At 41.3% G+C, this 21,527-nt stretch overlaps 1 protein-coding gene across 1 annotated transcript in view; it reads right to left on the bottom strand.

Annotated features, from left to right (window-relative positions):
- Nucleotides 1-21,527, bottom strand: part of LOC139263412 (hypoxia-inducible factor 1-alpha-like) — a 77,564-nt gene that overhangs the window by 3,338 nt on the left and 52,699 nt on the right. Inside the window, exons 5-13 of the mRNA XM_070879472.1 lie at nt 19,761-19,873; nt 16,242-16,444; nt 12,747-12,853; nt 12,246-12,393; nt 11,405-11,622; nt 8,838-9,112; nt 8,322-8,444; nt 4,802-5,235; nt 1,766-1,883 (exon numbers count right to left, since the gene is read on the bottom strand). Coding sequence (XP_070735573.1) covers nt 1,766-1,883; nt 4,802-5,235; nt 8,322-8,444; nt 8,838-9,112; nt 11,405-11,622; nt 12,246-12,393; nt 12,747-12,853; nt 16,242-16,444; nt 19,761-19,873 — 1,739 coding nt within the window. The remainder of the gene's footprint in view (nt 1-1,765; nt 1,884-4,801; nt 5,236-8,321; nt 8,445-8,837; nt 9,113-11,404; nt 11,623-12,245; nt 12,394-12,746; nt 12,854-16,241; nt 16,445-19,760; nt 19,874-21,527) is intronic.

Below are 21,527 nucleotides of genomic sequence, written 5' to 3'. Positions count from 1 at the left end.
GTCATGCAGATATAAATTCAGCTTGACTAGCACCTATTTCTGTGAGTAATCACAAAAAACTGGCTTTGACAAAAGCTTAATGTTTTTCAGTGATGAGACACTAAGCATTAGACAGTAAAGCCAATTTGAAGTAGCAATTATTGCAATTTTTTGAAATGCAAAATAATCTTGTCTATTAAGAAAAAAGATTAGGTACAAGTTCTTGCCAATAATGTATTGTAAAGTTTTAACTGATAAAGGAAATAAAACAGCACCAATGCATATTTAATTACAATCCTTGAACAAACGACTTATACGGCTGATGAGCTGTTGAAATTAAAATAACTGTTGAAACGGTTCAGATGTAACTGTATAATGCACAAGCCTGTGCAGAAAGTGTTGGTAGCTGTTTAACCATCAGAATATCATAAACAAGTCTGATCTTGATTTCACTCGGGATCAATACTGATAGAATAGGAGAACTTGATGGTAATCATATTTTCCCTTCTCCCACCACCCCCTTACCAATGCTAGGGACAGAGTTCAATTGAAGGTTTCCCATTACCACTGAATTCCCAACAGTGAGAATTCACTGAGCTGGGTTCTTTGTGAGAGGAAAAATGGATGAGAGTCTGAGGGAGACAGCCAATTAGAGCGCAGTTTTGGAGAAAAGATGCTTACAATATCGATTAGTCACTTCTAAAATACTGCACAAGCTTTCCAGTTTCCACTCAGATAATTCGTTCCCCAGCTATTGCACAAGTCTAATTTAGTCTTTCTAATCCCAGCAGTTATTTTGGCTCAGTTTTCTGAAATCATGTATAACCAATTCTAATCGCTTACAAGCAAAATAATTTTTCTTGTAGCCATACTGCATTTGCTGTCATGCACTTTTAAAAACAAAGTTTGGAAAACATTAAATTACAATGTATTTACTTTGTTACTTATAACTGTTTCAGTTTAGAACTGGCTCTTCAGAAGTTTACTAGGAACTCAATTGTTGAACTTTTGTAATTGCTTAACTAGATAACAAGAAATGTTTCACTTCTATGGCTCAGATTTCTGTTTTTGTCAATCATCTATTAAGCCAATCTTAATGAAACAGAGGTGATACAACTTCCATTTGGATTTCTGATGACCCCATTCATAGTAATAAGCATGGTTTTGTGCATGAAAGCCTTTAGGTCAGTGATTCTAAGCGGGCCCCACTATACAAAGGGATCCTTACATGACCCTTTACAGAAACATTCATTTTATGCTCATTGTTGAACTGTGTTAATTAGAAAAAAAAACAATTTATGCTGTACAGTTTAAGAAGTTTTGTACATAGACAATGTACAATACTGTAATAGCAAAATTTGTCACGGGGGCAGTAAAGTTGTAACTGCAAGAATATAACAAACAATTTTAAATGCATGTCTGTTAATGGGCATGCACAAAAAAAAATCTAGGAATTTTCTAAGTTTGTTAATTTACTTCTGTAAGATTTCTAGCCACCATACTTCTGCTTTCAGTCGGTCAATATGCATATTTAAGCTCCAATATTCCAAAGTATACCAAACACTATCGTACTCTATTCCGTAAGAAACTTTTCTACACTATTGCCGGGGCGGGGCGGGGGAGAATCCTGCCCTGCTCAAAGGTATGGGTGTAGAATCATACTACATTTCCCACATTGGTATTGTTTATTGCAACCCAAAATGCACTTACTAAACATATGTGCAGGGTAACATATCAGAAACTTTAGGTAGAACATTAAGAGGCAATACATAAAATTAACACCTACGATTCCAACTGCTTGGAACAGGGAGGCTGCATTTTCCAGCTTGCGTTTCCTCGGCAAGTTGTGCAAAACCAATAACTTGGGGCTCAGCTCTTCATTTGGAGTTCCTTCTGTTACAGATCTTTAAACAATCAAAACACAGTTATAGCGCAATTGCATTAGTACAAATCACTAACATTCAGACAATGTCAAAATTTTGTGCTGGAGAATGCTGCATTTTCTCCAAGTACACAGCGCTAGCATCTAGCACATCCAGGTAGCAAACTCCTAGTCTTACTACATCAACTAGGCATTTTCCACATTCCCCTTAAAACAGTTTTGTGTTCACGGCCCATGCCCACTAAAAACTGACTGCCCAACCTTACTCATAAGGCCTTCACATCTACTAGAAAATATTCATCCTATTAAGTCTGGGCTGAAGCCAGCTGAGGTGTTGAGAAAGGCAGTTTGTATCCCAGTGGAGCACCAGGGTAAATGGTCTTCAGAATAACACAGAGGTATTTTACTTGGGTATGATCAATCATGGCTGCAGACAAAATAGCACTCCTGCATTTATGCATAACAATCACATCAAAAGTGGAACAGGTCAAATTCATTTTTTGACTGCAACAATGGGCTCAAGATGAATTGAGGTGGAGGAAACTGGCTGACTAAATGCATTTTAAACTTGAAATGGAGTAAGTTTATAGAATGGGGCACGTTAGAAGTATAAAATAGTTAATAAAATGACAGAGAAAGGAAAAAATGCAAGAAGTATTAACTGCAAAGGGGAGAAGAAAAAAAACTAGTTTGGGGTGGGGAGGGCAGGGGGTCAGTCACATTTTGAACAAAGGACAAGTCCTTGGCCCAGAGCTGGAATCTAAAATGCATCATCATCATCATTGGCAGTCCCTCAGAATCGAGGAAGACTTGCTTCCACTCCTGAAATGAGTTCTTTGGTGGCTGAACAATCTAATATGAAAGCCACAGATCCTGTCACAGGTGGGACAGACATTCGTCGAGGGAAGGGGTGAGTGGGACTGGTTTGCCGCACGCTCCTTCCGCTGCCTGCGCTTGACCTCTTCATGCTCTCGGCGTTGAGATTCGAAGAGCTCAACGCCCGCCCGGATGCGCTTTCTCCACCTAGGGCGGTCTTCGGCCAGGGACTCCCAGGTGTCAGTGGTGATGTCGTACTTTATCAGGGAGGCTTTGAGGGTGTCCTTGTAACATTTCACTGGCCACCTTTGGCTCATTTGCCGTGAAGGAGCTCCGCATAGAGCATTTGCTTAGGGAGTCTCGTGTCTGACATGCGAACTATGAAGCTGATAAGAGTGTGGTCAGTGCTTCAATGCTGGGGATGTTAGCCTGGATGAGGACACTGATGTTGGTGCGCCTGTCATCCCAGGGGATTTGCAGGATCTTGTGGAGACATCGTTGGTGATATATCTCCAGCGACTTGGTGTCTTTTGTACATCGCCCATGCCTCTGATCCATACAGGAGGCCGGTATTACTACAGCCCTGTAGACCATGAGCTTGTGGTAGATTTGAGGGCCTGGTCTTCGAACACTCTTTTCCTCAGGCGGCCGAAGGCTGCACTGGCGCACCGGAGGCGATGCTGAATCTCCGCATCAGTGTCTGCTTTTGTTGATAAGAGGCTCCCGAGGTATGGGAAGTGGTCCACGTTGTCAAGGGCCGTGCCGTTAAACTTGATGACTGGGCAGCAGTTCTGTGCGGCGAGGACAGGCTGGTGGAGGACCTTGGTCTTACTGATGTTTAGCGTAAGGCTCATGCTTTCATATGCCTCAGTGAATACATCGACTATATCCTGGAGTTCAGCCTCAGAATATGCGCAGATGCAGGTGTCGGTCACGTACTGCAGCTCAACCACAGAAGTTGGGGTGATCTTGGACCTGGCCTGGAGGCGGCGTAGGTTAAACAGCTTCCCACTGGTTCTGTAGTTTAGTTCCACTCCATTGGGGAGCTTGTTGACTGTGGGGTGGAGCATGGCAGCGAGGAAGATTGAGAAGAGGGTTGGAGCGATGACGCAGCCCTGTTTGACCCCGGTCCGGATGTGGATTGGGTCTGTAATGGATCTGTTGGTAAGGATCACAACCTGCATGTTGTCGTGGAGCAGGCGAAGGATGTTGACAAACTTTTGGGGGCATCTGAAACGGAGGATGATGCTTCATAGACCCTCACGGTTGACAGTGTCAAAGGCCTTTGTAAGATCAAAAAAGGCCATGTATAAGGGCCGGCACTGCTCCCTGCATTTTTCCTGCAGCTGTCGCGCTGCAAAGATCATGTCTGTTGTACCCCGTAGGGGACGAAATCCGCACTGTGATTCTTGGAGGAGCTCCTCAGCTACAGGGAGAAGACGGTTGAGAAGAACTCTAGCAACAACTTTCCTGGTAGCAGGGAGATTCCCCTGTAGTTGCCGCAGTTGGACTTGTCCCCGTTTTTTTTAAAGATGGTCACGATCACTGCATCTCAGATCTCCCGGCATGCTCTCCTCCCTCCAGGTGAGAGAGATGAGGCCATGTATCCGTGCCAACAGATTCGTCGGCCAGTTGTATCTCCTGTACTTTCTCCATCCACCACCTGTTCTTTAAGTCCTGGGTTTTTTGTTGGACCTCAGCCTACTAAAATGCAATAGGTAAGTATTTGCAGTTAGATGTTTTTAAAAAAAAATCCGACCACAAAAAGGGACAGGCTGCATGGTTTATTATTTTCCCTCCATTTTTTGAAGAACAAGTGAGATTGAATGAAGTGGGATTTAGTTTGACTATTAGGCTATATGTTTACTTGGTGTCTATAAATAAAGCTATACAATTCATATCTGCCTCCATCTCACTTGTATGTTTTTCAGTTCGGCTTTGGGAATGATTATAGGGGCATATGTGATCATAACAAGGCCCTATTGTTACTGCCCAATAGCTAATTATAATATAGTGTAAGGGCACATTCCCACCACAAAACACTTGGACTGTTTCCAGGAGTGACCAGCACCACTGTAATCAAGGGAATATCTAAGGCAGACCTAAAACTTCCCGTTACATTACCTTTTACTGAAAGTAAGCAATGCCTTCACTGGAGACATGGGACTTTGTGGAGGTGAAATATCAGTCTGTTGTGTCACCAATCCATTTCTTCCAGTTCGGACAGGTGAAGCCGTTCTGCTGATTTTCTCACTACATGGTGAGCCTGGGGAACTCTCTCTTTTACTTATATGCATGGAAGACGACGACTTTGTTGTAGCCAGAAGCTCAATATTTTCCACTGTTTCTTTAAATGCTGGTATGTATTTGTCTGGAGTGTTATTAACAGATGTTCCAGCCTGCGGGAAGATGTCAACTACGGTGTCCAGGCTCGGTGTACTGGTAGTGATGGTTTGAGAATCAGAAAGTGGCGAAAGTTGGTCCAGTGATCGAAGCTGAAAGTCGTCATCCATTGGGATATATGGAGCCAACATCTCCAAATCCAAGTCATTAATATCCTAGTGAAATATACCATTACATTATTAACAAGTCACCAAAACATAAGCTTTGCATAGAATTTTGTTTACAGCTAAAATTAGTAATAGTCTCAATTTTAGATTTAAAGTATTCAGATAAGTAGATTTTGAATCTAATGATTTGATCAAATAGTTTACATTTATAAACCAAATTCAATTATTTTCACATCAACTGTTGTTCATTTACGTTAGGATATAAAAGGCTTATTTAATAGTGACCACGCATGGCTCAGTGGGTAGTACTCCAGAGACTTGAGCACAAAAATTTAGGCTGACACTCCAATGCAACGCTGCACTGTCGGAGGTGCCGTCTTTCAGATGAGATGTTAAACCGAATCCCCGCCTGCGCTCTCTTAGTTATAAACGATCTCATGGAACTATTTCGAAGAAGAGCAGGGGAGTTATCCTTGGTGTCCTGGCCAAAATTTATCCCTCAGATTATCTGGTCATTATCTCTTCGCTGTTTGTGGGAACTTATTGCGTGCAACTGGCTGCTGTGTTTCCTACATTACAACCGTGACTACACTTCAAAAAAGTACTTCATTGGCTGTACAGTGCTTTGGGATGTGTTTAACTCGTGAAAGGCGCGATATAATGCAAATCTTTCTTTACCAGAATCACCCCTGTGGCTGAATTATCTCTATAAAGCACAATCCGCATTGGCAACATTAAGTGAAAATTTCAACTGAATGTAACATGGACATAAGAACATAAGAACATAAGAAATAGGAACAGGAGTAGGCCATTTGGCCCCTCGAGCCTGCTCCGCCATTCAATAAGGTCATGGCCTCAACACCACTTCCCTGCCCTCCCCATAACCCTTGACCCCCCCCTTATCTTTCAATAACCCAGCCTCCACAGCTCTCAAGTAGAGAATTCCAAAGATTCACGATCTTCTGAGAGATGAAATTCTTCCTCATTTCAGTTTTAAATGACCGACCCTTTATTCTGAGACTATGCCCCCTAGATCTAGATTCCCCCACGAGAGAAAACATCAAGTCCCCTCAATATCTTTTATGTTTCAGTAAGATCACTTCTCAGTCTTCTAGACTCCAATGAGTATAGGTCCAACCTTTCTTCATATGACAACCCCTTCATCTCTGGAATCAACCTCGTGAACCTTCTGAACTGCCTCCAATGCAAGTATATCCCTCCTTAAATAAGGAGGCCAATACTGTACCCAGTACTTAGTGTGGTCTCACCAACGCCCTGCACAGTTGTAGCAGGACTTCCTTACTTTTATACTCTAACCCCCTTGCAATAAAGGCCAACATTCCATTTGCTTTCCTAATTACTTGCTGTATTTGCATGCTAACTTTGAGTTTCATGTACAAGAACCCCCAGATCCCTCTGTACCGCAGCATTTTGTATTCTCTCCCCATTTAAAAAATAATTTGCTTTATTATTTTTCCTACCAAAGTGGATGACCTCACATTTTTCCACATTATACTCCATCTTCCAAATTTTTGCCCAGTCACTTCACCTATCTATATCTCTTTACAGATTATTTGTGTCCTCCTCCTAACTTGCTTTCCCATCTATCTTTGTGTCATCAGCAAATTTGGCTACATTACACTCGGTTCCTTCATCCAAGTCATTAATATAGATTGTAAATAGTTGAGGCCCTAGCATTGATCCCTGCGGCACCCCACAAGTTAGTTTGCCAACCTGAAAATGACCCATTTATCCTGACTGTTAGTTAGCCAATCCATGCTAATATTACCCCAACCCCGTGAGCTTTTATCTTGTGCATTAACCTTTTATGTGGCACCTTATCGGATACCTTCTGGAAATCCAAATACAACAGCTACAGGTTCCCCTTTATCCACACTGCTCGTTACATCCTCAAAGAACGGCATCAAATTTGTCAAACATGATTTCCCTTTCATAAAACCATGCTGTCTCTGTTTGACTGCATTATTATTTTCTAAATGTCCTGTTACTACTTCCTTAGTAATGGTCTCCAGCATTTTCCCCAAAGACAGATGTTAGGCTAACTGGTCTACAGTTTCCTGCTTTCTGTCTCCCTCCTTTCTTAAATAGAGTTGATATATTTGTGGTTTTCCAATCGGCTGGGACCTCTCCAGAATCCAGGGAATTTTGGTAGATTACATCCAATATATCGGCAGCCACTTCTTTTAAGACTCTAGGATGCAGGCCATCAGGTCCAGGGGACTTATCCACCTTTAGTTCCATTAGTTTGCCTAGTATTTTTTCCTCTAGTGATAGTGATTGTTTTAAGTTATCCCCCCACAATAGCCCCGATTATTAATTTTGGGGATAGTCGTACCTTAGTTGCAGTATTCTTAAGAGTGATTCATTTAAACTAAAGTACTGAGACACTATAGGGATAATTTAACACCCCCCTCCCCAAACAGGTGGGTTTAGGTCGGCTGCGAGGTTAAAAAGTTAAAAATCTGAAACAGGAACCCAACTTCCGGTTTAATGGACACAAGGCCAGGGACGGGCAACCAATCCACTCGCATGAGGCGGGTCAGTCGCTGAAACTGTTTATGGAGGCTGCATGCCATCAGTTTAAGTGTTTCTATTTTTAACCTATGCTGGCTTGTTAAGTTCCAATGGGTTTCAGGAAACCTGATAGTTAAAAGGAGGCGAGCAGGGCTGGATACATAAGGTAAGTGCCTTTACAGCACTGCTTGTGGGACCAGGAAGACCAGGCCCAACAAACTACCCAGTATCTCCCTTCTTCCCCCCCCCCCCCAAAAAAAATCTCTCCAGACCCTCCCTACATGCTTTTTGCTTGATGGGACCTTGTTCTGAAGCCTAGAGAAAAGAATTAAGATGCCCTGCAATTAAAAATCGCAGGATGTTCAGGAAACCGGGTTTTCCGTCCATAATTCTTTCTCCTGCCCTCACCGCCCCAAATGCAAGTCCTTAAATATCAGGGCATATATGCAAGTGCAGGGTTTTTTTTTCCTGAACTGCCTTCACTTTACAGTTAAGTTTAGGTTCTGCTTTTATTTAATTAAAGCACAATTCAACTTGAAATCAGCATTTTATGCTTAGTATATCACCTCTACTGTTTGTGTGGAGCTATCGTGCCATACCTGAACAGAGAATGGGTTTTTGGCCTCTGGGTCATTTGCGAAGAGCTTTTCCACGACATCCAGTTTGAACTGACTGGAAATGTCGGTGTCCACATTAAAGCAGTAATCTGAGGGACTGCTCGGCTATGAAAATAAATAGCAGTTTTAATGAATGAGTAAAAGCCAATCAGGAAACAAAGATCATAGAGCAATATCGAAACGCCAAGTCTTTTAAAAATTCAAATATGCACATCTTCTCTTGCAGGGAAGGAAACAAATTGTTGGGTGTTCTCCTGTTTTTCCAGTGCTGGCATCAAGCACTTCAGTGGCCAAGTTAACAGCAGCACTGGTAGTGGCTTAGGAGGATGCCGTCCACCCTACCCTCATACGCAGAGGTGTGTGCATTTCATTGCCTGATGGTACAGTTCATGCTAGGGGAGACATACTTTTACAATTTATATGGAGTAATCAAGTTTGTAAATAAGTACACCAGTTATATTTAGTAGATTGTTGACAAACATTTGGGAAGAAACTTACTTGTGGTGAATTTTGATTGGTGCAAGGACAGGAAGAGCTACTTGACTGCTCATTCATTTGTGGAATGGGAAATGAAAATTCCAGTGACTCTTGGCTTGTTTCAAGTTTGATAATGGATTCTAAATTCAAGGCTGTGTCCGTGCTACTACATAGCGGCTTTGTTGAGTTGGAGGGGGGCAGGGGCGACAGCGCCATGTCTACAGTCTTGTCAGTGGAAGAGGGCAACATGACATCATTGTAGAGAGGGACCTCATCAAACTGCTGCAATTCTGAATCTGAAAGAAAAAAAGTTAAAGTTTACAAATTTGACTTTGTACAGACTTATTCATCCCCTCAACAACTATGCAAGTTTACAAACTTGAACAAAACCTGACCTTGTTTGACTTATGCAAATTCACCAGATTGCAAATAGCTTTGACAACTATGAGAATGCAATGTGGAACTCAACTCTCCAAGTTGAATCCTGCAAGTCTGAATGTTAAACCCCTTCACCATTCCTTGGACAATATTGATCTCCCAAGCAATATTACTAAAACAGATCATCTGGTCATTACATTTCTGTTCGTGGAACCTTGCTGTATGTAAATTGACTAAAGTATTTTGGGATATCTGGGGATCATGAAAGGTGCAATACAAATGCAAGTTCTTTCATTCAATATCATCTCTGAAAAATTGTTGAAAGGCACTAATTTATTTTTCAATATAAAAGGATATCTTCATTAATGTCCATTCACTTTGTATATGTATATTATTTACTAAGTACTAATCCTGAAGATATATTCTGTTCGTTTAGGGTTCTGGATCCAGAAATACTTTGGGAGCACCTGCTTTTCCTTGTAATTCATGTAATGGAGCCATAGGGAAGCTCAAGTGTGCACTCAAACCTGTGTCTTCCTGCAACCCATACACTTATCCTCTCTACAATTCTTTTATAGATAGCTAAGAGCAGGTTCTGGGAGAACTAAGCACATTTACAGAAGGATGTGAAAAAGTAAAGGAGTTTGAAAGAAAAGGAAAGCGGAATATAAGCTGGATAAGAAATAAATATACGAGAAAACAAAAAGTAAAGTATAAAGATGCACTAAAGAAAAACTAGTATAAAATATCCTGATCTTCCTGTCCAGCCCCGCCTGCCTGCCCCCCACCCAGTACTGCACAGGGCTCTTCATGTGAGCCTGAACATCAAATATTCAAGGGGTATTTTGCCATGGCAGCCAATCCCAATCCTATTCTCATCAGAAATCTATAAATGTGCAGTTCTAGCAAAGCTTACTGGATAGTAATCAAGAGCAAAGTTGATTTGTTCCAGTTTCTCACCTTGGGACTCGCCAAAGGTAGTGACTCCATTCATGCCAGCTAATTCAGCAGAGACTAGGTATCAAAAATGAGACTATACCATGCATTTACCCACTGACATTTCTGTTAAGACCTTTAAAGAAAGGCCAGGATCCTAGTCATTATTTGCTACCAGAACATTTTTATTTATTTGCCAGCACATCGCATGCAAAGGCTTATCCCTCAGTACCTGCATGTTCAAATGTTCCCTCCCATGTGTCCCAGAGCAACATGACCAATAAGTATCAGGCCAGCTTCCATACATATGCCAAAGATATGCAGCTTTCCCTCTCGGTAACCATCCTGGACACAAGTCTTGTGCTGTCAGGCTCCCTGTTGGACAACAAGTCATGAATGATCCAGAGCTTCCCCCAGCTCAGTAATGCTAATCCTGTATAGCTCTTACTAGAAACTTTACATCTTGGCCAGATTCCAACCTTCTTTCCAATTGCTCACTCAGGCTGAATTCAGCAGTGAACAGCATTGGGGTTTGCCACTGCCTTTAATGCTGCTCAGACTTTCATCCACAGAGTTATCAATTCCAGGCTCAATTTCTTCAATTCTCTCACTGGCCTTGGAGATCCATTTATACAATCTCTTACTCCAACTCACCCAGAATGTTGCTGCCTATATCTTACTGGCCTATTATTCCTGTCCTTGCTGACCCCCATTGGCTTTCCGTTCAACACACTTGACATTTTATCTTCATGACCTTTCTCCACCATGCCTCTGGGACCATCATCAGCCCTCCCAACATGCGCTCAACTCCAATCTACCAGTTTGTTCCCCTCCCCGCCATTTCTGTTGGACTATCAATGCAACAGCCTCAGTCATTGTACCCCAGCTCTCTGGAATGTTCTTCTTAAACACCTACGGCTTTTTACATCTTTCTCCACCAGAAGCCTATTCAAGATCTACCTCTTCAATCATCCTTCCCAATACCTCACCCTATTACCGCTCAGTTTCTGATCGTCCTTGTGATGTGCCCTCAGGATACTTTGCTATTTTCAAAGGTGCTATACAAATGCAAGTTGCCATACTTGGTTCCCTTTCTTTTCTTGGACCAATGTAGACAGATGGGAAGAAACCTTTTCCCTGGGTGTTAAATTTCTTAAGTTCAAGTATTGCTAGCTGCCAAGGGCATGCCTGTTGCACATCCCTCACTGTTCCCTGCAGAATTTGTAATAGACACACAAAATACATTAGAATGATGCACTGGAAGAGTTTCCAACCTGAGGGGCTGAAATCCAGTGAGACAACTGTATCGCCTGCAGCTGGTGCAAGTTGAGTCAAAGCCTCTGGTTCCTCCTTCAGTTTGTCAAAAAGATTGTTGGTCTCTTCATCTGTGGATGAAACAGGGTTCTTACTAGGTTCCTCAGGCTTCTCCGCAGATACAGGTACACGTTCAGTCTGATCCAGTGAAAGAACCACTTCTTTCTCAACTAGACCACTGGAAAAAAATGATTAATACAAGTTACCCATTTAACTTCTTAGAATAATGAATATGAGGCTCCTTATTCATTTCAAGCATCTACTCCCAGAGATTGAAACTTTCACATCTGTTCATATCAACTTTTTGTAACGGCAAGTCTAAGGATCTAGAAAAACAAAAAATTAAACACGATCTGCATTTTTTTCCAAAATCAATTCTTCTTCACTGCTCTATCTCCACTTTCTCTGCTGCTTTTAAGATTCCATCATGTATTTCAAGTGAAAGCATTGAATTAGGCCAAACTTGTTCATGGCACCAAAACGAATGCTCATTATCTAAGAGGAAGCATACTTTCTGGGAAGTCTCCTTTCCCTTTCCCCATTTTGCTCAGTCAAATTTATTCCAAATATTATGTAGTGTTATGCTCGCTTAGCAAAAAATTGGATAATGGATTTTAATATTGCTGTTTCCATAAAGAGGAATATATTATATTAATGAACACATACATTCTTCCTTTCACAAGTTAGTTTCTGCCATTTTCATTATTTTAATTAACCAAGTTGCCTTGCATGTTTTGGAAAATCATGTGTGCTCTATAATAACCTTCATAACCATACAAGATCCTTATTACAAATCCTTACCTCAAAACATAGTTCACACAGACAATGCACTGGGGTTGGGAGTTTTTGGTGTTGTAGATCACTGTGGCCTGAGTTTCTACCCAAACATAGCCACCTTCCTTGCCCAACATCCTGTATTGGCCTGTGGTGGCCTGGCCTTTAGTAAACACTTAAGAATACAAAATAAAAGGCAACTGTTAATTGTCATATTGTAGCACAGGAAGTGTTTTCAGTTATGGCGATCATTTCTCTATATAGAGTGCTCACAAGTAACATGGCTATATGGTGCAGTGTCCATGAACAAAGGGGGAACCTGTACTTGAATGCTATCCATCAAATCCTTTTTGGATGTGCAAGTGGCCAGCATCATACATAGCTGGAATGGGCAGTTTGACACAATCACAGTTCAATGGCATTAGGCCAAGGACTGGAAAGCATTTGGTACCCTTGGAACTGTATGCCAACAAGGCTTCAGCAGAGGAGAGAAAAGTGGCAAGAAAGTGGTTCGAAAAAATGACTTACAGTCATGATGTGTTTTGGTCAGATGGTCTGAATCCATGGCATGATAATATTCATAGACCGAGCGGCCCAACAATTCTTCTGGCTGGTAACCCATTAACTCTGTTATTCTGCATAGCAAATGAAAAAATAGAAATATGTATACACACACAAAAATAACTTGTGTAAGGTTCACTGTAGATGCTGCAAAATTAATTGCCACATCTCTTTCAATCAAAACTTTATACGATTATATTCAAGCCAGTCTTTTGAAGGAGTAGAAACACATTTTTAGTAGGTTTGCAAATCTATAATTACTTGGATAATTTACATTCATAATGGAAAAAAAACTTGCTTGAAGCAATGAGAGGAGAAATTGCAAATTAAAAAAGAGGTAGCTAGCTAGGATTAGTGATTCTCTTGAGTTATCCTGGAATCCTAGTTATCCTAGTGATTCTCCTGGAACTTGCTTGGTTGTCTTTGGGGGTCAGAGTATTTTTCAGAGTTTTTTGTAAATTGTCTCGATTTTATTCCTCTACCAAGAGACCATCTTACTGTGGGGTTGATGGTGTACAAGGCTGTCGCAGGTCTGAATGGACAGGTTCGATGGACCAGATGGTCTTTTCCCATCCTTTTTCAATTAAAAAAAAATTAAGTTATAGCTGAAAGTAGCATTTGGTATAAAATGGTTTAACAATCATGTTGCACAACTTTGAGTTACTTTATTTTTATAGTATCTCTATTGTATCATTTTTAATGTCCTCCTAGAAAGTATGAAATCTTTCTTATCTTCCAGGTGACAAGATTGCAAGCAAGAGGAAGAGAATGAACAACCATTGGTACATTGATACGGTAGTGTGGTGGTTAGGTTACTGTACTAGTAATTCAGAGACCTGGACTAATAGTTCAAATTCCACTATGACAGTTTGAGAGTTTGAATTCAGTTTAAAAAAAATAAAAAAAATAACCTGGAAATAAAAATCTGGCCTCAGTAAAGTTGACCATGGAGCTGTCAGAATTTTGTAAAAACCAAACTGGTTTGCTAACATCCTTTAGGGAAGAAAGCTACTGTTACCCGGCCTGGCTTATCTGTGACTCTAGTCTTACACCAACATGAATGACTCTTAACTCCTCTCTCCTGCCACTCAGTTGTATTAAACCACTATCTCTGCTTGCTTAAGTCCAAGGAATACGCAGACTTGAACGGTTAAGGCCGACAATTGGCTTAGCCATTCACCGCCAGATCTGGCTGGACCATATAAAGCATTATTGAGTTCTGCTCCCATCTGCCAAAACTGCTCACTATTCCAGGCTTCTTTTCTCTACTGCAAACCGTCTTCTTAAGCTCCCTCGCCACCTTCGCCCCCAACAAGTGCGCAAGGACCTCATGGACTTCTTTATCATTAAGATTGAGACCATCCATTCAGCTGCTTCTGCCGTTCCTCCCCTCCCCACCCCCTCCCCCTACCCCAAGCCCTCTGGGTCCAACTTCCTCCAAGGTTCCCCCATGTCCTAGCCCTGAACTCACATCCTTCTCTAGTTTCTCTCCCAAGTCCCCTCATGCCCTCTACATGCTCATCTTTTACACTCACCACCTCCTGCTCCCTCAACCCTATTCCCACCAAATTGGTGACCACCCAACTTTCCTTCCTGACTGTTAGCTCATATTGTTAACAGTTCTCTGTCCTGAGGTACTGTCCCCTTTCCTTCAAATCTGCCGTCATCACCCCTCTCCTCCAAAAAAACTTTTGGTCCCTCAGTCCTTGCAAACTACCGTCACATCCCCAACCTCGCTTTCCTCAAGTCCTTGAACATGCTGTCGGCTCCCAAATCCATGCTCACCTTTCTCGGAACTTTGTTTGAATTCTTCCAATCCGATTTCTTCCACGCCTCAGTAACAAAACGGCTCTCATCAAAGTCACAAAGACATCCTATGTGATTGACGATGGTAATCTATCCCTCCTCATCCTCCTTTACTTGTCTGCAGCCTTTGATCACACCATCCTCCTCCAATGCCTCTCTACCGTCGTCCAGCTGGGTGGGACTGCACTCACCTAGTTCCATTCTTACCAATTGTAGCCAGAGAATCACCTGCAATGGCTTCTCTTCCAGTTCCCAGATCTCTGTTGGACCTGTCCTATTTCCCATCTACATGCTGCCCCATTGGTGACATCATCCGAAAACAACTCCAGTTTCCACATGTACGCTGACGACACCCAGCTCGACCATACCACCACCTCACTCGACACCTCCGCTGTCTCAAAATTGTCATGCTAATTGTCCCGACACCCAGTACTGGATAAGCAGAAATTTCCTCCAAATATTGGGAAGACCGAAGCCATTATCTTCACCCGCAAACTTAGTGTTGTACTTGATCTCGAAGAGCTTCCAACCACATATCTGCGCCATCAGCAAGACCACCTATTTCCACCTCCATAACATCACCCAAATCTGCCCCTGCCTCAACTCATCTATTCCTTTGTTACCTCTAGACTTGACTATTCCAATGCACTCCTGGCTGGCCTCCCATTTTCTACCCTCCATAAACTTGGTCATCCAAAACTCTGTTGCCCGTATCCTAACTCGCACAAAGTCCAGTTCACCCATCAACCCTGTGCTCTTGATTATGCAACCTCTCTATTTTAAAATTCACACCTAGTTTTTAAAATCTCTCCATGGCTTCGGCCCTCCCTATCTCAGCAAAATCTCCTCCAGCCCTACAGGATGGGGCGATTTCTTTTCAGCGGGCAAAGTCGCCGCACTTAAGGTAAGTGCGCCGAAAAAAGGGGTTGGGCAAAATTGAGCCCTAAATTACCATACCTCCGCTATTGTGTTAAATGTAATTAAACAGATAAGCTTAATGCACTCATGAATTCTAAAATACAAGTTAGATGTAATGCTTGCTTCAGTAACAAGCAAACAATCCAATAGCTACCAGCTTAATAAATGTACTAAAGTAGAAGTTAACATTTAATCTATTTTGGACAGTTATTTTAGAAATAATTAGAGGCCTCTGAATGGTCCTCCCAATTATTTTAAGATGGGAATGTTATACTTAATACTTATGGGCTTAAATAAAATATAAAAACAAGAAGAAAATAGTGTGTTTTCTTCACGGATTACACACTAATCTTAGAGCAACCTGTTTGAAAGCCCAAAATATTGGATTTAACAAAACAGTGCAGCAGGTCCTGTGTCTTTAGGGAAACAAGATTTAAACTGTTTAATTTAATTTCTCACCATTAAAATTGCTTTACTTGATATTCATTCTTTAGACTTTCAAATTACCATTTTTATTTAAAACATTTTTCTTGCTATCATATCCCTTTTTCACTTCTATCTACAAGAATAAATCTTTTATCTGAAGGAAATTTGAAGCACAAATTTGAACTGTTCAAACACATTAAGATCTTGATAAATTCAAACTGAATGGTAGATTTGTTAGCACTTCAAATAGATATAAAACATAAACTCTCCTCTCCACATCTATTAAGCTTGTGCTGATGCTACATAACTCACCTTTCATCACAATAGGAGAACTTCATGTCCAGGCTATGACGACTCAGAAATGTCTTGCTATCCAGTGGTACCTCTATGTTGGATGGGTGTGGAATGGGTTCACAGATCAAAACCAGACAGGTCATGGGTGGCTCCTTGTAACCACAGTGGGTCTGTTCGTTACTGGATTTGTACACTTGAATGTGTCCTGTGCAATGAAGGACCTATAGAAGATCATCAAAGTCAGCATTTGGTAGTTGCCAGGGTTTTTAAGCACCTCATTTACTTAGAATAATTCAGCAGTTTTCGTGAAGCAGATTTTAATTCAATCTTGATCTGAATTTTTGTATGTTAGTAAAAGCATTTTTAATTATTTACTGGCACAGAAATACAACCACCATTAAGATACTGGGCTGGATTTTCCGGTCCTTTGCGCTCCGGGTTTCGCCTCAGAGCGGCATGAAATGAGGTCTCCTGCGTCCGGTCGGGAGCTTCGGACCGGGTTTTGCGGCGGTGCTGCAACGCTTCTCGTTGTGACACCGTCCAAGTTATGACTCAAACCCGACCCGTATGCCTGCAATCACGCCTAGCAACGACCGCTTAGGAAATCAGAGCGGTCCACCATGCCGGCGGCGATGAGGAAGGTAAATTGCTGTAAAGGTAAGTGAGAGTGTTTGTTTTAATTTTTTTAGCGATTTGTGTTGTGGTGGCGTGGGCAATGTTTTTGTGTTTATAAAAAAAAAGCTTCCCCCCCGCCGCCTCCCCAAGGCCTCTCTCGGAGCGCACACGGCCCGGCACTTTAGTTTGCGAGGTTCCCATTTTTGCGCCTTGAAAGTTGTGCAAGGCCTCCCTTCGTGCTGCGCACCATGGCACAGGGCCCAGATGGCAAAAATTCCTTACTAAAGCGCAACCTATTCCTGGCCGGTAACTTTTCCGCCGAAAATGGAAACGCCTAAAATCCAGCCCTTTTAATACCACTATCGGCATACAACAGTCCTGATAAGTTCATGATTTTTTCAGGCCATTTTAGGGAGGCAGCAACTCTTTAGATGTGAGAAAATATAAACTTAAGCATTCATGTCTGTCCTAGAACAACTGCATTTCCTCCACCAGCTATCAAGGAGAAGTAATTGTTTTTGCTGCTTTAAGGGGAAGGAAAATCTAGAGAGAATACTTCTGGTAGTTCCCCATCTTATACAGAAAAATCAAGAACTGGATTTTACTTTTAGAAAAACATTTTCTTACCAACAGACCCAACCCTATTCTAACCTCACTAAAGAGTCACTAAACAGTAATTAGAAGTGACAATTTTGGCTGATTCTCATTCACCAATTCCAGAGACAATGGGAATGATAAGCAGGGCCTTGCCACCTCCCTATCTGAAACCAGATAACTCAGTCCAGATCAGGGATTAAACCTAGAACATATGCAATCTATATTGCTCAGTAGTACTATATAACTATATAACTATGCTCGTCTATATAACAATTAAACAATTTTAACCCAAGGTTTTCATTTTCAAACAAGCAGGAACAAAAGTTGGACCTACAATGGAGACTTAACTAGCCACAGGCAAGTGATATCCGGCTTATTGAGCAGTGCTGGTTTACAGTAATATTTTGCATATAAAAGATGTTAATTCATATTTGTATTGAAACTTCTTTCAGAAGTTAAAAATTGTGTAGTAATTCATGTAAATGTGAACTTTAGACTGAGATTAATTAACTATTCTGATAGGAACAGAAGTGGGGCATTCAGCCCTTCAAGCCTGTTCCGCCATTCAATTCGATCATGGCTGATCTGTACAGCATCAAAAATCTACTGCTTTTTATTAGATGGCCTTCCTAGGCCAGATTACTAATATCTTTAACCAATTATTTTCACATGTATAGACTTCCTATGATGCAAGACTCTGGAGAAGAATTAATAGTACCATTAACATAGAAAAACATCCCAAAGCACTTCAGAGGCATTGAAAAATGGACGGAGGAGATAAGGAGAGATGACCAAAAGCTTGGTTAAGAGGTGTTTTTTTTTAAAAACAGGAGTGGGAGGTGGAGAGGCTGTAGGAGTTAGGGAAGCAATTCCAGAGAGTGGGACCTAAGTGATTGAAGGCATGGTTGTCAATGGTGGGATTGAAGGAATGCAGAGTTGAGGTGGGTGGCAGGAAGTCAGGGTACAGAGCTGGAGAAGATTAAAGATAGGCAAGGACAAGGTCATGGAGGCATTTAAAGACCAGGATAACATTAGGTTTTGAGGCACAATTAAATTAAGGGCCTCTGCTGAATGCGCCATATTATGAATATCACCAAATAATTATGGATAAGGAAGGCCGCATATCTAATTGTTTTTTTTTAAATGATTACAGGGTTTTTTTTCTCTCTCTCCTTTTTCTGGAAGCTCATTACTTATTTTTATTGCTGTGTGTGAAGAATTCCCTGTCCTAAAAGTGCTCTTCAGCTTGAATCAGTGTACCCTAATTTTACTCCCGCAGTATAATTTACAGCAATATTCCAGGTTCACTTTTTCCTCAACCTTAATGTTGTGCATCTCTAGGATTGCCTCTCAGACACCTCCTTTCCAGGCTCAGAAGCCCACTTTTCACCAGTCTGTTCTCTTAACTCAGACCTTTGATTCTGGAGATTGAACTCTTAGTTCTGCTCAGCGCTGCCTCCAGCACTTAAATGCCTCACCAGGTAATCAGAACTGAACTCCGTATTCAAGGAGCAGTTTGACTAGAACACTATTAAGTTAAGGTCAGTACTTCTTAAGAATGTGTTCTTTTCAAACATTCGCCAGTTCTGACGAAGGATCGTCGACCCAAAACGTTAATTGTTTTTCTCTCCACAGAATACTGCCTTACCTGCTGATTTCCAGCATTTTCTGTTTTTATTTTGCTTTTGCACGATTAAGTTTGTTCATTACTTCCTCTGACCTATAATCTACTGTTTTGGGTAAGTACTTCAATATCCAATTGGCTTTGTTTATTGCTATTCTGCATTGGATGGATATGTTTAGCGTCTACTCTAAGATTCCTAGGTCTCCTTCAGATTCATCCTTAAGCTATTGGAACACCATTCCCATTGTGTACATGTCGGTATTTTTTCTTTCGTGTGTACCAGTTTACATTTGCCTGCATTAAATTTCATTTGCCTGCATTAAATTTCATTTGCCATTGTTCTGCCCATCTTATCCGACTCATTTTGTAATTTCTGAGTTGCCTCTTCCAATTCCACAGCTCTTCCCCTTTAACCAGTTTTTTATCCTTTCTCAGGATTTACCTTTAATGTCCACAGCTTTGAGTTTTTCTAGCTTTTCGCTGAGAACTGTGTCAAAAATCTTTTGGACGTCAAGGTCTAACATGTCATAGGGCTTGCCTCAGCCCATTTGGAATAACACTTCCTCAAATAAATTAAGGCATCAACTATACAAGATTGCAAGTTCAATTCTGCTCATTCGGCAAAGATAACAACCAATATTTTTTTTAACTGCTTTGGAAGTTAATGAAAGCATAAATTTAACAATTATCAAACTTCACACCTTCCATGTTGCAGACTTAATATTGACAGTGCGGCCCCGACTCGTTAAAGTACATTTCATTCGTAAGAAGAAGTTGCGTTCAGTATTCTGATCCTTTGCCTTCTTCAGAAGTCCTAAAGTGCAGAAATCACAACCAGAGTTACCAACAGAAACAATCTGCAGTGATAAATCTTGGATTGAAATAGTAAGTAGAATTTTCTTGTTCTAGTTTTCCTGCACCAAACAGGTCAGAAATGTTTGTTTTGAACTAAGTTGCTCAAGAAATAGTAATGTGTTAAGAGTTCTCGATGTTAAATCCCACCCTTACTGCGTTGAATTATCACATTTAGCACTTAGTTGGATTGACACATAACTTGAACCTCCAAAACAATTTAATGAAGAGTCCAAATACCGAGATAAGCAATTACTCAGATGGTCATTCATTGCAAAAATTATCCGTAGGATACAGAATATTTTCACGAGCAAGCTATCATTTAGTCTGACAGGATGCATTGAAGAAACTGAAGACATGTATAATTATTTAGAGTGCTGATGCAGGAACCCAATATACATACAAGCAGATCATATTTATTTACACCAATGCGCACAATTATTTCTATTTCCGTTTAACCCAGTCAACTAATTTGATCAGTTGCTGTCTTCAACATTGGCTGCATTTTTAGACTGCATTAATTGCTTCTCTCAGTATTTGGCCTCTTTAAATTGTTACGGAGGTTCAAGTTATGCGTCAATCCAACTAAGTGCCCAAGTCAAATTCATATCAAATTATGCCATTTCTTTTGCTAAATAGCTCGTGGCAAATATTACATGCCATTGTTGCGTCAAAAAAAAATCAAATATTTGGATTACTTACTTGGTTGCCTCACTAACCTTTGCTTTGACCTGACCACTTGAGCCTATGCTCATAAAAATGTGGCCACAGTTCTTAGTTAGTAGTTCTCTCTTTTAATCAATCTGATCTGTGGTCTCCCAGCTCTCCCACATATCCACACATAATTCTAGTGGTTGGATCTGCTATATATCCACCGGATATCAAGAAACGGCTGAGCGCACTGGATACCGCAAAGGCTATGGGTCCTGACAACATCCTGGCTATTGTGCTGAAAGCTTGTGCTCCAGAACTAGCCGCGCCTCTATCCAAGCTGTTCCAGTATAACTACAGCACTGACATCTACCCAACAATGTGGAAAACTGCCAAAGTATGTCCTGTCCACAAAAAGCAGGACAAATCCAATCTGGCTAATTACCGCCCCATCAGCCTACTCTCAATCATCAGCAAAGTGATGGAAGGTGTCGCAAACAGTGCTATCAAGCGGCATTTACTCACCAATAACCTGCTCACCGATGCCCAGTTTGAGTTCTGCCAGGATCACTCGGCTTCAGACCTCATTACAGCTTTGGTCCAAACATGAACAAAAGAGCTGAATTCCAGAGGTGAGAGGAATGTGACTGCCCTGGACATCAAGGCGCCCTAGTAAAACTGAAGTCAATGGGAATCAGGGGGAAAACTCTCCACTGGCTGGAGTCATACTTAACACAAAGGAAAGTGGTTGTGGTTGTTGATCATCAATCATCACAGTCCCAGGACATCGCTGCAGCAGTTCCTCAGGGCAATGTCCTAGGTCGAACCATCTTCAGCTGCTTCATCAATAACCTTCCCTCCATCATAAGGTCAGAAGTGGGGATGTTCGCTGATGACTGCATAGTGTTCAGTGCCATTCGCAATTCCTCAGATAATGGAGCAGTCCATGCCCGCATGCAGCAAGA

Source organism: Pristiophorus japonicus, chromosome 4 (genome assembly GCF_044704955.1).
Source record: "Pristiophorus japonicus isolate sPriJap1 chromosome 4, sPriJap1.hap1, whole genome shotgun sequence".
Classification (NCBI taxonomy): Eukaryota; Metazoa; Chordata; class Chondrichthyes; family Pristiophoridae; genus Pristiophorus; species Pristiophorus japonicus.
The sequence above is the reverse complement of the archived record's forward strand: the minus strand, read 5'-3'. Positions and strand labels throughout refer to the sequence as shown.